General features: G+C 40.6%; 1 protein-coding gene across 1 annotated transcript in view; it reads right to left on the bottom strand.

The window, feature by feature from the left end:
• The window catches only part of LOC144506410 (rho guanine nucleotide exchange factor TIAM1-like), a 306,108-nt gene that overhangs the window by 129,061 nt on the left and 160,020 nt on the right, over positions 1–17,027 (bottom strand). The window contains exon 10 of the mRNA XM_078232483.1: positions 10,056–10,130. Within this exon, the coding sequence (XP_078088609.1) occupies positions 10,056–10,130 (75 nt within the window). The remainder of the gene's footprint in view (positions 1–10,055; positions 10,131–17,027) is intronic.

Below are 17,027 nucleotides of genomic sequence, written 5' to 3' on the forward strand. Positions count from 1 at the left end.
AAAGGAGAATTTGAATGTCCCAAAGCTTCTTTGAAAAGCTAGGGAGGGAATGTACATGTGTAAGAAAGTGGGTATGTAAATGGTAAAGAGGTGGAGTAATGTGGATCAGGTAAGTGGTAAGGGGATAGGGTTGGTGAGGGGGCAAAGTAAGTGGCTAAGGGGGTAGGTGGGTAAGGTAATCGGGTAGGGCGGTGAAATCAGGTAGGATGGTCGTGGTAGTTGAAGAGTCGGGTGGGGGGGCCTAGTCAGGTTGGTCAACAGGGAAAATTGGCGGTTGGGGCAAGAACCGATGAGAGGAGTGTGGTCAGTGAGAGTGATTGAGAGTGAGTTGTATGGTGCTGCACCAGGTTTTAATCTAACATTTCTTGTGTAACTATTCTAGTGAGTAAGTTGGAACTGTCCAAACTCTCAGACTCTCAGAGTTGGAGACTTTTTCAGAGGAATTGCCCATCGGAAGTCCTAACTTTCTTGACAATTCTCATAGAATCATTGTGTTGGAACTTCCAAGGGGCCTCATAACGCACTGGGGGGTTATGTCCAGGCTTCTACTGTATGGAGACTGGAAGATCTGCACCACAATGTTATCCATTATTCTGCGCAATAATTTGAAACAAGATACTTATTAAAATAACTCAGACTTTAAAACTGTATTGGTAAGCAGTGCAAATTGAATGCAGCCTACTTAAAGTAATCCAATGTACATCACCCACACAGTGCTGAAGTGACGAGCACCAAGTCAGCTGCACGTGAACAAAAATAAAATATAGGGGAAGCAATTTCCCCTTTAAGAGGTCTGTGATGTTGTGACGTTGGCATATCAGAAAAGTCCCCCATGTGACCTCTTTTATCTCTTATGTTTGATTCAAGGCCAAGCCCGTATTGGGGTTTTAGCTTTACTTTTTTGCCAACTTTAGGAGAAACATTCCATATACTCAGTTCAAAAGGAAACAAAAAATAAATTTTATTTCAAAGATTCACTGTTTTTGGTAGTCAGGTAATTTTTTATTTTTGAGTTTTAAGCTGTTAAATCTTTAATCCAGATGCACATTAATAGCTTTAAGTACAGTGTTAAACATTTGTAGACTTTTTGTCAACATCATAAATATCTTATAGGAGATTTTTGTTATTTTAGTTTGCATGCAGCCAGACTAACTTTACTGTCTTAATTCCATGCTTACTTAGTAATTTATAGATACTTGTAGGAGTTCCCTTGTTACAATGGGGTCCACCCTGGTTTCAGAATTACAGATGGAATAAAGGGGCTTGATTTCCCCTGCAGCACTTTTACCTAATTATGCTTCATGTTATTATGTACGTCATTGGTAGATAGCAAGTGTCAGCTTGCCTTTTAGGTAGCATAGCTGCTTCTGAATTAGGGATTTGAGAGTTCAAGCTTTACTTCAGGCATTACTCTAGGTTGACACTTCAGTGCAGTACTGAAGAGGTGCTGTATTTTCAAAATTCTTTTTTTCCAGATTAGGTATTAAACTGAGGCCCCACCTGCACGTACTGGTGCAAGTAAAAGTTTCCAAATCACTTTTCAAATAAGAATAGGTAAGTTCCCACAGTAGAAAAGCAAACTGGCAGCTGCATTTGCTATCATAACAGTGATTATATTTAAAATGTATTTCCTTGGCTATGAAGCATTTTGGGAATCCTGAGGATATGAAAAAACATGATATAAATGAAAGTTCCACCCTACTTTCTAAACTGACATTGTGCATTAGAATTCAAATGGTCAGTTCTGAAGATGCTCCACTGGCATGCTGAGGAAATGACTTCAGTAAAGTCAGCAGCAAAAATCAGGAACTTCAATTTATCCATTACTTAAAAAAACAACGCAAGATTCATCAAAACACTTCAGGATTCCCCACTTACTATTTTACCCACTTAAAAGGATTTGGAAAGTGAGATATTTTTGGCGTTGAGATTTTTTTTAAAACATGCATACTCTTACTTTTTTTTTTAAAGGCACCAAAGCAAAAGTCTTTTTATCTGTCTGGGAAGAGGACACAGGAATAGAGAGAGAGTATTTTTGAGACAAAAAGGCTGAAAAGGCAGTTAGGTTTGTTAAAGGAATGTAATGTGATGGCCTATGCCAAGGCAAAGAGGTTAGAAATGCTTAAAAGTTTGAAAGCAATGCTCCCACAAAGCTGCCTGGTCACGTGGCCTTGTAACAAGCCAAATTTTCCTGCACAGGTTATGCACACAGGGTCGACCCCTCTAAATTACCATGCACATGTTGCCACACAAAAAAAATTAAAGCGGCAGCGCACTTAAACCAATAGCCCCTGTACTATAAAAAAGGGCACATTGGTTAGAAGGCCTTCTGTTTATGTATTAATCTAACTCTGAAATAAAGCAATGTAACAATTAATTTCAGACTCACCGCATCTAGTAATAATTTGATGCACCTTCTAAAATAGTGAAGAAGCACACAGAAGGATATGTACAATATCAAGTTCATATTTCAAGGGAGACATGCAGTTGCATCCCCCAGTTACTCTGTTATCTTTAACACACGATCCTGCTCCCATGCCCATATGTCTGTTCTTGGCCTGCATCAATGTTCCAGTGAAGCAACGCAAACTGGAGGAAACAGCATCTCATCTTCTGGCTAGGCCCTTTACAGCCTTCCAGTCTCAACATCAAATTCAACAATTTCAGATGATTAGCTCTACCCCACCTCAACCCTTTGTTTTCATTCTATTTTATTTAATTTTTTACTGTTCTCCACCATTTCTTCATTGTCTTTCTTCATTTTTTCTTCTCCCTCCCTACTCTTTCCCCCTACTTTATCCCCCTTTTCTAAATTTTACCTCCGTCCCATCCATTCCATCCCCTTCCTCCCCTGCCCCCACACAACATCTTCATCTGTCACAGCTTACCCTCTGATTTTAGCTTCTCTGCCGTTTGGCCATTCACATCCTTTATTCTCTCTGTGGACTGCCATTAGCAGTCTTTTCCCCTGGTTTCTGTGGCTATGACTCATCTTTCATTCCCTCACCCTGCAGTGTAAATATCTCCCACTTTCTATGCCTTTTAGCTTTGACAAAGGGTCATCTGGACTCAAAACGTCAGCTCTTTTCTCTCCTTACAGATGCTGCCAGACCTGCTGAGATTTTCCAGCATTTTTTCTTTTGGACTCTGTTGGCTAAGTAAATATTAAGCAGTTTAAGTTAATTCTACCATGCAAGGGACAGGAGATCCGCTGCCAATTAATTTGAGAAACTACCTGTAACAACCCAGATTTGTAACATCCAACCTTTTAACTTTGGTGACTTTCGCCAAATATTTTACTCAATGTCAACCTATGTAAACCACTCGAACTAGTGTCATTACTCTGTACTTTTGGCCATCCTTAATTGCCTTTGTGAGATAGGCAAATTGATTGAGGTAGTCAGACGACACTCATGATCTCCTCCCATTGTTAAGGATGCAAGAGCATCTGAAATTGCTGCAAAGCTAATGTAATTGGGCAGAAAAATGGCAGATGAAACTTAATGCAGACAGGTGTAAATAGCAGTCCACATCATAAGGAGTAATTGGTCACACAAGTACTCTGGAAAATTGCTTTTTCTGAGAACAGATAAGAGATCACATGGGTTTTTCTTCTGGTGTCACAGTGTTGTACCATCACAAATCTCAAACAGGAAAATATCCTTTAAGGCATGCTTCATCTCCAGGACTGCAACCTAATGTCAGTTCACCCCAGCAGTACATGGAGAAAGCCGTGTCTGAAGAAGTGTCAGAGGTGGATAATCTATTTTTCTGGCCTGCTACTGACAGTGTTTTATCTTTTCAAACACTAGGTGGCATCTGCAGCTTGCTAACAATAATTCAGTTCTAATTGGCAAAATGTAACTGACTTAAAACTGCTACGGCTCAAAGTTATTATTCATTCAATGTATTACACGCAACTCTCTTCTTAAATAGCAAAATCATTCAATAAATTATGGAATTTTGAACTGAAGTTTTAGCATTTCTTTCTAGTTATAAATAAGCCCCGTGTCAACAGTATTTGATGATGACATCATGTAATACTGGCCTGAATTTTGTGGTTAGTGGCGAAGGAATTGTTCTTGTGCTGGGCCTCAAAGATCTAGTAATTTTTTTTGTGCGTTTTTTTGCCATTCCCAATAGCAATCTGTTGCCAAATCAAGAGGATGTCTTGGTATGCAGGTGCAATCGGATCAGAAAGCAGATAAGCAATCAATCGCATGAAGTGTTCACACATCGCAAATTAAGGAGTTAAAAGCACCCAAAATAATTAATTTTTAATTTATATTTTTAGACAGCAAAATATGTGTATCCTGCATTATGTTAGAAAGTTAAACAGACTGAAAACAAATTATATTTTTAAATATGTGAAACTTTTACTCTGTGTGAACAAATTGGACATCCCACAAATGCAAAATTACTTTTCAGGATCAGTGAGTGTTTACCAAGAATTAGGAAGTTAGTATGTCAATAAAAACCCAGCTACACCTCATTCAACAAGGCACAGATTTTCCAGGGTAAAAGCCCATCGGATTCATTAACATCCTTTATGGAAAGAAATTGCCTTCCTTACCTAGTCTAGCCTATGTGATTCCAGACCACCAGCAATGTGGTTGACTCTGAAATGGCCTAGCAAGCCACTCAGTTGTATGAAGTCACTATCAAGTCTAAAAGGAATGAAAGTAGATGGACCACCCAGTATCGATCTAGGCACCTGGAAGCGAAATGGTGCAGCCAGCCCCATCAACCCTGTACAGTCCTCCTTATTAACGTCTGGGGGTTTGTGCTAAAATTGGAAGAGCTGTCTTACAGGTTAGTCAAGCAACAGTCTGGCATAGTAATACTCATGGAACCCTATCTACAGACAATGTCCCAGACACCAGCATCCCTGGCGATGTCCTGTCCCACCAACAGGACAGACCCACAGTGGCGCCATCATAGTGGAATACAGTCTGGAGGGAATTGCCATGGGAGTCCTCAAGTGCAACTCTGGACCACATGAAGTCTGAGATCAAGTCAAACATGGACAAGGCAACCTCCTACTGATTACCACGTACCATCCCCCCGCTCAGCTGATGAATCAGTAGTCCTTCATGTTTAACACCATGTGGAGGAAGCATCAAAGGTGGCTTGGTCATACCACTACTGATCAAGCTGGCCGAGTACGAAAGGATATAGCTGCTAGATTAGGTCTTTGGAAGGTGGTGAGGGAGCCAACAAGTGGGGAAAGCCTACTTATCATCCTCATCCATCTATCTGTTACAGATACATCTGTCTATGACAGTCTCAGTAGGAGTGACCACTGCATAATCCTTGTGGAGATGAAGTCCCATCTTCACAATAAAAAAACCTTCCATAATATTATGTAGCACTACCATCATGCCAAAAGAGATAGATTTCTAACAGATCCAACTCAAAACTGGGCTTCCATGAGGCACTGGGGACTATTAGGAGCAATAAAATTGCACATCACCACAATCCATAACTTCATGGCCCAGCATACCTTCCACTCTACCATTACCATCAAGCTAAGGGATCAACCCTGGTTTACTGAAATGTGCAGAAGGGCATGCAAGAAACAGCACCAGGCATACCTAAAAATGAGCTGTCAACCTGGTGGGGATACAACAGAGGACGACTTGCAAGCCAAACAGCAAGAACAACATGCAATAGGCAAAGTTAAGCAATATCACAACCAATGGATCAGATCTGATTTCTGCAGTCTGCCACATCCAGTCATGAATGTTGATGGACAATTCAACATCCAATAGGAGGAGGAATTTTCACAAATATTGCTATCCTCAATGATGGGGGAGCCCAGCATAATAGTGCAAAATACCATATTGAAGCAATTGCAGCCATCTTCAGGTAGAAAATTGAGTGAATGATCCATACTGGCCTCCTCCAATGGTCTCCAGCTTCATACATGCCAGTCTTTAGTCAATTCAATTCACTCACATGATATCAAGATATGGATGAATTCTGGATATAACAAAACACTACAGCCCTGACAAAATTTCAGCAATTGCACTCCAGACCTGTGTTCCAGAACTGGCCATGCGACTAGCAAAACTGTTCCAGTACACTGGCATTTAGCTGGCTATGTAGAAAATTGCTGACACCCTGTCCACAAAAAGGGCAAATCCATCAGTCGATTCCTGATCATCAGCAGCAATGAAAGGTGTCGTAGCGGGTGTATCAAGCTGCACTTACTCAGTAATAACCTTCTCAGTGACATTCAGTTTGGGTTCCACCAAGGCTATCAAACCTCATTACAACGTTGGTCCAATAATGGACAAAAGAACTGAACTCAACAGGTGAGGTGAGAATGCCCTTGACATCAAGACAGCATTCGACCAAGTGTAGCGTCAAGGAGCCCCAGCAAAACTCAAGTCAATGGGAATCAGAGTGTAAACTCTCCACAGGTTGTATTCACACCGAGCACAAAGGAAGATGGTTGTGGTTATTGGTGGTCAATCATTTCAGTTCTGGGGCATCATTGCAAGAGTTCCTAAGGGTAGTATCCTGGACCCAACCATCTTCTGTTGCCTCATCAATGACCTTCCCTCCATCATGAAGTCAGAAATTGGGATGTTTGCAGATGATTACACAACATTCAGCAGCTTTTGCAACTCCTCAGATATTGAAGCAGTCCAGGTCCATATGTAACAAGACTTGGACTATATTCAGGCTAGGAGCTGATAAATGACAAGTAATTTTCACCCACACAAGTGCCAGGCAATGACCATCTCCAACAAGACAAAATCTAACCATCTCCCCTTGACATTTAATGACATTACCATCACTAACCCCCTATCAACATCCAGAGGGCTGTGCACATTCACCAAATATTGAACTGGACTAAGCATATAAACGCTGTGGCTACAAGAGCAGGTCACTGTCCACCATCTACAAAATACTGATGGAATACTCTCCAATTGCCTGGATCAGTGCAGCTGCAATAAAAGCTCAAAATCATCCAGGACAAAACAGCCCACTTGGTTGGCACCTCATCCACCTCAGTCAACTTTTGCTCCCTCCACCACTAACAGAATGGCAGCAGCAACTCACCAAGATTCCTTCAACAGCATCTTTCGATAAACCCGCTAAGGCCCATCTCTCAAGACCAACTGACCCCATGTTCAATTGCTGTTCACATGGACCCTAGGAGGACCCAGCAGATGCATGGGAACATCACCACCTGGAAGTTTTCTTCAAGTCACACACCATCCTGACTTGGAACAATATCACTGCTCCTATATTGTCACTGGGTCAAAATTCCGGAATTCCCTTCCTAACAACACTGTGGGTATTCCTACAACACAGACTGCAATGGTTCAAGAGCACGCACCACCACCTTCTCAAAGGCAAATTAAGGTTGGGCATAAAGTGCTGACCTAGCCAGCAATGCCCACATCCCATAAATGAATAAAAAATGAGACTAGCAGCAATAAGAGTGATTGTTATAGGAAGAACCTCCAAAGTGCATCATAGGGAGCATTGTAGACTCACTGACGGCACATTCTGGACTTGAGCCCGAAGCTCCTGTCAGTTTCAATGGCATAACAATGAATGCTGACAGTTTCACCATTATTACCACAATAAATTCCAGGTGAGTATATTATGAAGGACTTGTGAGATTGTTGCATCACCAAAAACATAAACCAAATTACCAAAAGTGGCAACTGCTGATTAAATCAAAGAAAGTTCGCTTTTGCAGCAATACTTTCTAATCCTAATATGTTGCTAGGTATTCACATTCATTGCTGGGACCCTGAGTAATTATCTCCTAAAATCTCCTGCACTGGCTTTATATAATGCATGGAAAAATCACCCCATGTCTCTTTCGCATTTTCTATATGAAACGCATCACTATGGATATACATCCATTGTAATTTGCCATGATACACAAGGTTTTGCTGTCAATTCTAACTCTGCCAACTAGAAAAAAAATTACACCAAAGTATATATATTGTACATAAAGATCAATTGTTTATGTATGAGCTACCAAATGGCTATACAATCTAGTTGATTATCGACCTGAAACATTAACTCTGTTGCTCTCTCCCAAGATGCTGCCAGACCTGCTAAGCATTTCCAGCATTTTCTGTTTTTATTTCAGATTTCCAGCATTTGCAATATTTTGCTTTTATACAATCTAATTCTCCAGTTACGTTACTTAGTTAGCGTACTTGAATTTGGTCTCTTTAAGAGATTTTAAAATGTTGATAATTTTATTCTAATGTGTATTTAATGGAAAACAATGTATATCCTCAGCTGCTTGACTGCTTTCCATTTCACTGTTAGAAAAATATCTTCAGTCCCTCCTAAGCAAACAAAAACCAGAAATTCATGCCAGTGTCAATCATTCTAAAGGTGGAGAAATCCTGAAAATCATGCGACTGGTTGGTTATACACAAAGTTGTTGGTTCTGTGATGAGGAGGTCATGGGGTGTAAGAGGGAGAAAGTGTGATCTCAACTGTGTCTCAGCATCTGAGAGAATTAACATTTTTTAAAGTTTGGATGGGATTATTTTTCTCTCTAAAATGAAGGATATTTTTCATAAAACATGAAGTTCCCTTTCTTATTCACTGTGCAGTAAAGTAAAATAAATGGGAAGAAATGTGCATATGGGTATGATCACGAAATAAAGTGAAACTTGGAAATTTTTAACTCAGAAAAAGAAAGTGTTCCCAAACTATAAACTAGAACCAGTCAGATGTTTTTCACCCACTTGTCAATGCCATGAAAGGACCAACTATTAGAGGTAAGATTCTACAGATAAGCCAGCAGCTCTTCGTCAAAATGGGCCGTATTCATTTCTGAAGCTTGATGGTGAATTTGATTGTGAGCACCGCAGTCAAAGCCAATGCTGTTCTCTTTTGATATCCATTTGAACACACCCATCAGAGATTGGCCAACTTTCCCACCTTCCATTTCCCTAACTTGGGGGGAAAACAAAATGTAGCAGCCCAGTTTCTGACCCAGATGGTGATACCCAAGGCTGAGATTGAAAGTAGATTTTCCTGGTCTATGTGCCTCAAGTACTCACTGGATAAATTATGGAGCTACCCGGGGTGCAGGGGATGCTGGAGGGAGCTTGAATATTAGATATAGAATCATAGAACACCCTATTGACACAACACAACTACTTTTCAGTAAACAAGTAGAACAACATTTCCCATAGGTTTCACCAATGGATTTGACAAATATGTCAACTTCTCTGAAATGACAATGCTGCTTCATGATTTCAAATAATCGGTCGGGTTACATTTATTAAACAGGGCAAATTCTAAGTATTATATTGGTATTGAATTATACATAACAGTTGAAATGAGCACCAGTGGGATAATACAGCTGACACAGTTATAGAATATGGGGTGCTTTTATACTGACACTTATTAAGGGTGGATTCCAGCTTCCAGCACTACACTCCTGAATTTCTCTTCCTTACTCTGGCAGCAACAATTATAAATAAACCTTTTATAGTCCCATTATTCTGTGACTAGACTAAGAGCCATATTTCATACTGCAACTGCCTGGGGCTAGCTCAGGTGATCTTGATTTCTTTACTGGTAGATTGGAACAAATATGAAGTGCATAACTACATTCACATCTCAGCTTCCTCCAGCAAATACTAATCTTAGCTGCTTCTAAGATAACAAGATAGAAATGACTGGGGTGGATCACTTAAGTGTTATTTAATGACAAGTGTGCACCCTTCTAGAAAATTGTATGCAGCTACTTGTTGGTAGTGGGAGTGTGCATGTGGGTGTGCTCATTTTTAAGAGTAGACAACTGCAACTCAAAAATGAAGATCTTTTATAAGTGGCCACAAAGGAACGAAAGTTGTTGTTACAGGAAAGAATGCTCCTTTAGAAAGACAAATTTTCCTGGCAATTTTATTGCTCTTCAAATCTGGTATTGATGCAAACTACCTCTTTCACAATCCGGTCAGGCATAAAATGGCCCCTGTGACTATACAAACAGTACAGTATCAATGTGATTCAACTACTTTCCATATTAGCTGTGCATATGGTCAATGCATACTCACACTACTATCTGTTGAACAGTCATCAAAAATGCCTTCCAAGGATTTCTTCAGCGTGGCTTCACTATCACCAAACAGCTTAAAGGAAAAACAAAAAACATTTTAAATATTTTGACAGTAATATTTAACACTTCCTTCACTTTTCCTTCTTATTTTATCTTTTATTTTTATTTTGTTTAGACTTAAGATACTCCTGCTCAATGTCAACCATAGTTGGGAGAAAATCAGTCATTATCAAAGATATCAACTGTGGATGAATCACAGGTGTAAACATTTTTGACGCTGGTCAAATACCCAAGAGGTCACCTTATACCAAAACTATAAATATAGCTGCAATACAGTAAAATTTGCAGATGACACAAAACTCGGAAGAGCAGTGGAGCTGAAGGAGTCACCTCTGAAACTGCAGAATAATGGAGATATGTATAAATATACAATGGTAAAATATAAAATGTTGCAGGTGGAAAGGTTAACAGGGTAGCATGTGTATTTCATGAAAGATGCTGAAACAGATAAAAACAAAATTTGAGAGATATCTTGAAGCCTTGGTAGAATCAAGATAATTATAGATCACTAAGACTCATTGAGTCAGAAAGTCCTTCCATTTTCTCATCAGCATCGAATTGTTTCTTTGATAATTTTTACTGGGTATGCTCGAGTAATGGTTGATCTCTTGTAAAAGTCAAGCCCCAATGTTAGGCCAAAAGTGTATATCATACATCTCACGTGTGATCTGACCCCTGACATTCAGCCAGAAAAATCCAAACTCTCTGTATTTACCACCTGCTCGCACTGAAGTCAAACTCGCCCTGGTACAAACCTACTCATTGATAAAATCATAGCATACCACTGAAGGAGGCTGTTTAATTTCTCATATGTGCGCATGTCAACACCTGATAAAAATACTTTTTGCCTCCTTTTGTGTTACTTTGGGGATGGCACGAAAAGTCTCCAATTGAGCAACTCTGCAATAATGAGACGGTGGGAGAGAATGGATTTCAATCCCTCAAAAATATTACACGTGCAAGTCAATACCTTACTTTTTGGCTAAAGTTTAGCCTTAGAAACTTACCTCTTTAGCACCTTCAGTTCTATTGTTCCATCATTGGTGGCCATGCCTTTGCCTGCCTCGGAACTAAGCTCTGGAATTTTCTCTATAAATCTCCCCATTTCTCTATTTCTTGTTCTATAATAGATTCCTTAAAATCTGCCTATCTGATCAAGCTTTCGATCATCTGCCCCAATATCTCATATGGTTCAGTGTCAAATTTTGCTTTGCAAACAATCTTGTAAAGTGCCTTGAGATTGTTTTTACATTAAAGGTGCTATATAAATACAAGTTCTTATTGTTATTGTTGAGGTACTTTGATAAAACAAATTCATTTGAGATTATACATCATCATCAAAATCCATTGATTTCTCAGATAATGAATGAAGGAACAGAGTAATGATTACAGTGAATTTCAATTACTTTATGAATAGACCATGAAGGGCAAAGGGGAGAAATTCCTGAAATATGTTATAGAGAGCTTTCTTAATCAATACATTCCCTACCAAATGAGGAAGGGAGCAGTGCTGGATTGAGTTCTTGGGAATGAGATCTGTCATTGATATTCTTCAAGTCACAGAGGTTGCAATCATTCCCATAAGCTGTTGTGAGTGCCTTCCATTCAGAAATGTCCCTATGCAGCTCAGTATCTAATTATGCAATAGAATAACTCAGATGTGTAACAATAGCACTGCCCCGTGATCTAAACTGGATATTTTGCTCTTTTATGCATCATTAGTTCCACATCCAGTCAAGAATGGTGGTGGACAATTAAACAACTCACTGGAGGAGGCGGCTCCACAAATATCCCCATCCTCAAAGATGGAGGAGCCCAGCACATCAGTGCAAAAGATAAGACTGAAGTATTCGCAACAATTTTCAGCCAGAAGTGCCGAGTGGATGATCCATCTCGGCCTCCTCCAGTGGTCCCCAGCATCTCAGATGCCAGTCTCCAGCCAATTCAATTCACTCCACGTGATATCAAGAACGGTTGGAGGCACGGGATACTGCAAAGGCAATGGGCCCTGACAACATTCTGGCAATAGTACTGAAGACTTGTGCTCCAGAACTTGCCGCTCCCGTAGCCAAGCTCTTCCAGTAGTTACAACACTGGCGTCTACCCAACAATGTGGAAAATTGCCCAGATATGTCCTGTACACAAAAAACAGGACAAATCCAACCTGGCCAATTACCGCCCAATGAGTCTACTCTCGATCATCAGTAAAGTGATGGAAGGGGTCATCAACAGTGCTATCATGCAGCACCTGCTCAGCAATAACCTGCTCAGTGACGCCCAGTTTGCGTTTCGCCAGGGTCACTCAGCTCCTGACTCATTACAGACTTGGTTCAAACATGGACAAAAGAGCTGAATTCCAGAGGTGAGGTGAGAGTAACAGCCCTTGACATCAAGGCCCTATTTGACCAAGTGTGGCATCAAGGAGCCCTAGCAAATGGGTATCAAGGGGCAAATTCACCACTGGTTGGAGTCATACCTGGTACGTAGGAAGATGGTTGTGGAAAGTCAGTCATCTCAGCTCCAGGACATCTCTGCAGGCGTCCGTCAGGGTAGTGTCCTAGGCCCAACCATCTTCAGCTGCTTCATCAATTACCTTCCCTCCGTCATAAGGTCAGAAGTGGGGATGTTCGCCAATGGTTGCACAATGTTCAGCACCATTCGCGACTCCTCAGATACTGAAGCAGTCCATGTTCAAATGCAACGAGATCTGGACAATATCCAGGTTTGGGGTGACAAGTAACATTCGCGCCACACAAATGCTAGGCAATGACCATCACCAATAAGAGACACTCTAACCACTGCCCCATGACGTTTAATGGTGTAACCATCACTAAATCCCCCACTATCAACATCCTTGGAGTTACCATTGACAGAAACCCAACTGGACTCGCCACATAAACACAGTGGCTACAAGAGCAGGTCAGAGGCTAGGAATACTGCGGCGAGTAACTCACTCCTGACTCCCCAGAGCCTATCCACCATCCACAAGGCACAAGTCAGGTGATGGAATACTCCCCACTTGTCTGGATGGATGCAGCTCCAACAACACTCAAGAAGCTTGACACCATCCGAAACAAAGTGGCCCGCTTGATTGGCACCACATCTACAAACATTCAACCCCTCCACCACCGACGCTCAGTAGCAACAGTGTGTACTATCTACAACGTGCACTGCAGCAATTTACCAAAGATCCTTAGACAGCACCTTCCAAACCCATGACCACTTCCATTTAGAAGGGCAAGGGCACCAGATAAATGGGAACACCATCACCTGCAAGTTCCCCTCCAAGCCACTCACCATCCTGAGTTGGAAATATATCACTGTTCTTTCGCAATTGCTGGGTCAAAATCCTGGAATTCCCTCCCTCACGACATTGTGGGTCAACCCACAGAACATGGACTCCAGCGATTCAAGAAGGCAGCTCACCATCACCTTCTCAAGGGCAACTAGGGATGGGCAATAAACGCTGGCCAGCCAGTGATGCCCATGTTCCATGAATGAATTTTTAAAAAATTAGTCCTTCAGTAGGTGGACTGAAGAACACTTTAGTGGACTACTAACAATTAAAGCAAATCCCACTTCCTTAACTCTTTGGAAAATTAGCAACAAAACGCATCATCCTTGTTGGGGGATTGACTGACTTGTTGACATTATTGTATCTTTCTTTATAGACAACTTTGGACTGCAAAAACCCATCTCTTGCAAAAAAAATCTGAAAATACAAGCAGGTATCAGTAAAACAAAGGTGACCATGCAGCTGTCAGAATGTTGTGTAAAAAAGAACAATCAGTTCACTAATGTGCTTTAGGGAAAGAAACTTGTTCCTTACCTCCGTTTGTCTCCATTCCCATTCAAGCATAGTTAACTCTTAACTACTCTTTGAAGTGCTGACCAAGCTACTGAGTTGTACCAAACCTTGTCAACAATGCCCATATCAAGAATGAATTTTAAAAGGTTGTGAATAAAAAGTTTAATATCCCACCCTGAAGAATTGCTGCAAGGCTTCAAAACCATAGGTCAAAATCTGGGAACGCCCTTCCTAACAGCACTGTGGATGTACCTACACATGGTCTGCAGCTGTTCTAGAAGGCAGTTCAACAACACCTTCTCATGGGCAATTAGGGGTGAGCAATAAATGCTGCCCTAGCCAGGAACACCCACATCCCATGAATATATTGAAAAAAAGTTGTAATGTTCTCGTTATTTTCTGCAGAAGTAGCTTGCAATGGTTGCTATGGAAAAAAGTTGCTAGGTTACAATGTAGGTGGCAATGACGCAATGCAACTTCGTGAAGAATCAATTATATTACAAAAGAGGCAATTCAACAGAACACAAAATCTTCTTGCTCATTTTGTTTAGTTTCTATCCTCTTGACAAGTTGTGCTTAATTGAATTTTTCCCCATTGCTTTTCTTTTCCTAGTTTTTATTCTTCTCGATATTGTATTATTTACGTTTCAACTCTTATAATTCCAAGCTCTCTCGCTTTCTCCATTGTGGAATAATGAATTGGGATGTAGGAAAGAAGAACCGTCAGCATAATGTACTGATATGATTTTAGTTTGATATATAATGAATATTTAACTGACCTCTGAAGTGACCCGACAAGCTGTTCAGTTGCATCAAGCCACTATTGCTGGCCCACAACCACATTCTAGGATTAATTAGGTTCTGCTAGTCATCCATGTCTCACACTTCATCAGTGCATGAGTGGGTGCAGCATCTAGCAGAATTGCTAGGTTCTGAAAGCACTTGGATCGGACTCACGATCGAAAAGGCAAATGGGATGTTGGCCTATTTCGCAAGGGGGATAGAATATAAAAGCAGAGATGTCTTGCTGAATCTGTACAGGGCATTGGTGAGGCCGCAGCTGGAATACTGTGTGCAGTATTGGTCCCCTTATTTGCAGAAGGATATATTGGCCTTGGAGGGAGTGCAGAGAAGGTTCACCAGGTTGATACCAGAGATGAGGGGTGTTGACTGTGAGGATAGACTGAGCAGATTGGGTTTGTATTCGTTGGAATTTAGAAGGCCGAGGGGGGAGCTTATAGAGACCTATAAGATAATGAAGGGGCTGGATAGGGTAGAGATGGAGAGATTCTTTCCACTTAGAAAGGAAACTAGAACTAGAGGGCACAGCCTCAAAATAAAGGGGGGTCAGTTTAGGACAGAGTTGAGGAGGAACTTCTTCTCTCAGAGGGTGGTGAATCGCTGGAATTCTCTGCCCACTGAAGTGGTGGAGGCTACCTCGTTGAATATGTTTAAATCATGGATAGATGGATTCCTGATCGGTAAGAGAATTAGGGGTTATGGGGATCAGGCGGGTAAGTGGAACTGATCCACTTCAGATCAGCCATGATCTTATTGAATGGCGGGGCAGGCTCGAGGGGCTAGATGGCCTACTCCTGCTCCTATTTCTTATGTTCTTATGTAATCACAGAGAAAGGGATATTTACCACTGGGATATTTGGGAAGAAGTGGGCCTGAAGTTGCAGTGGGTTTTTGAGCATCGAAAGAGTGCAGGGTCTGGAGGTGCTGCAAGTTTGCCACAGCTTTGCAAAATGGGGATGGGTGGAGGGGTGGTGGAGAGGTGCCTGTTCAAGCATGTCAGAACTATAAGCACTGAATTCCCTTTGGTTTTGTTTGAACCATCAAATGTCATCCTGTCACGTACCACCATCAACCTTCTCCTCTGACCTATTGTTGGTCAGCTTAGAGCAATCAATCACATCGCTTGACAAACAAAAATGACCCCATAAAATGCTCAAAATGTAATCACTTTTGCAATTTCCAAGTTTTTATACAAACAACATGTAGCTTTAAGTCTCGAAGAGAGTTTTCTGTCTTTCTTAATAGAACAACAATTTACCTAATATTAGAACTAAAATGAACAGCTTACCACGATGGCCAATAAATTCAATAACTGAAATGCATCTTTGAACTAGATTTAAACAATCAAAAAACAAACTGAAACATTGTTCTTTTCCAAAGAGAAAGAAGAATATATTATTGATAAACTGCCTTTGTTTCATATCTCTGAGGTAAAACTGAGTAATTCATGAAATAAACAGCTGTAATTATCTCAAATATGAAATCTGCTTTAAATAAAACTTTGTGAGAATTTGAATCCCCAGTTTGTTTTCCAGTTACTTTTCTGCATTAAATTTCATCTACCTTCTGTCCAACTTCAGGAGTCAATTGTGAAGGAACCATGCTTTTATTGCACAAATGAAAATAAGCCACAACCACAAGCCTGTGCTGAACACAACAGATCCCAACCAGGACTAAAAGGTTACTGGATCCTCTCGTGGTCTTGCTTTATAGAGGGCTCGGTATACGAGTTCCACCTAGTTGGCTAATTACCAGTCCCCAGGGAGCTTATATTAAACGAGCCCAACGATTTATGATTTCCTATGCAGATCATAGAGCTTATCACAGTTTTGAAGTATTTTGGAAAAGAAACACTCAAATCTTCACAGGATGAGGAACCATCTACTCTCACAACCCACCAATGCATGGTGAAAAATCCTGTGGACTAAACATGCTCAAAATTCACAAATGTGATAATAAATTTCTTTAGCCATTCTGGGCCAAAAACCAGGCATTTGAAAGCATGAAGCCTTGAAGTTAAAACTTTAATTAAGGTACGAAAAGGCAAATCAATAATTACAATTACGTTCCTGTTAAATTAAAATATCTTTTTTCTTTTTTGATTAAAAGTTTATTTTGTACATTAAAATATGTTTTCACTTGGTTCACTGACTATTAACAGTTAAGTTCTTCTGACTACTATTCAGTGACTATTGATAAGAATTTACAGATTTTCACCAGAAGTTATCTAGTTATTCGCCTTGTGTTGATTCATATGTTCCTTGCCTCTTCAATTCAAATCTGCTTCTGATTCATGTTGAG

This window comes from Mustelus asterias, chromosome 17 (assembly GCF_964213995.1).
Source record: "Mustelus asterias chromosome 17, sMusAst1.hap1.1, whole genome shotgun sequence".
NCBI lineage: Eukaryota > Metazoa > Chordata > Chondrichthyes > Carcharhiniformes > Triakidae > Mustelus > Mustelus asterias.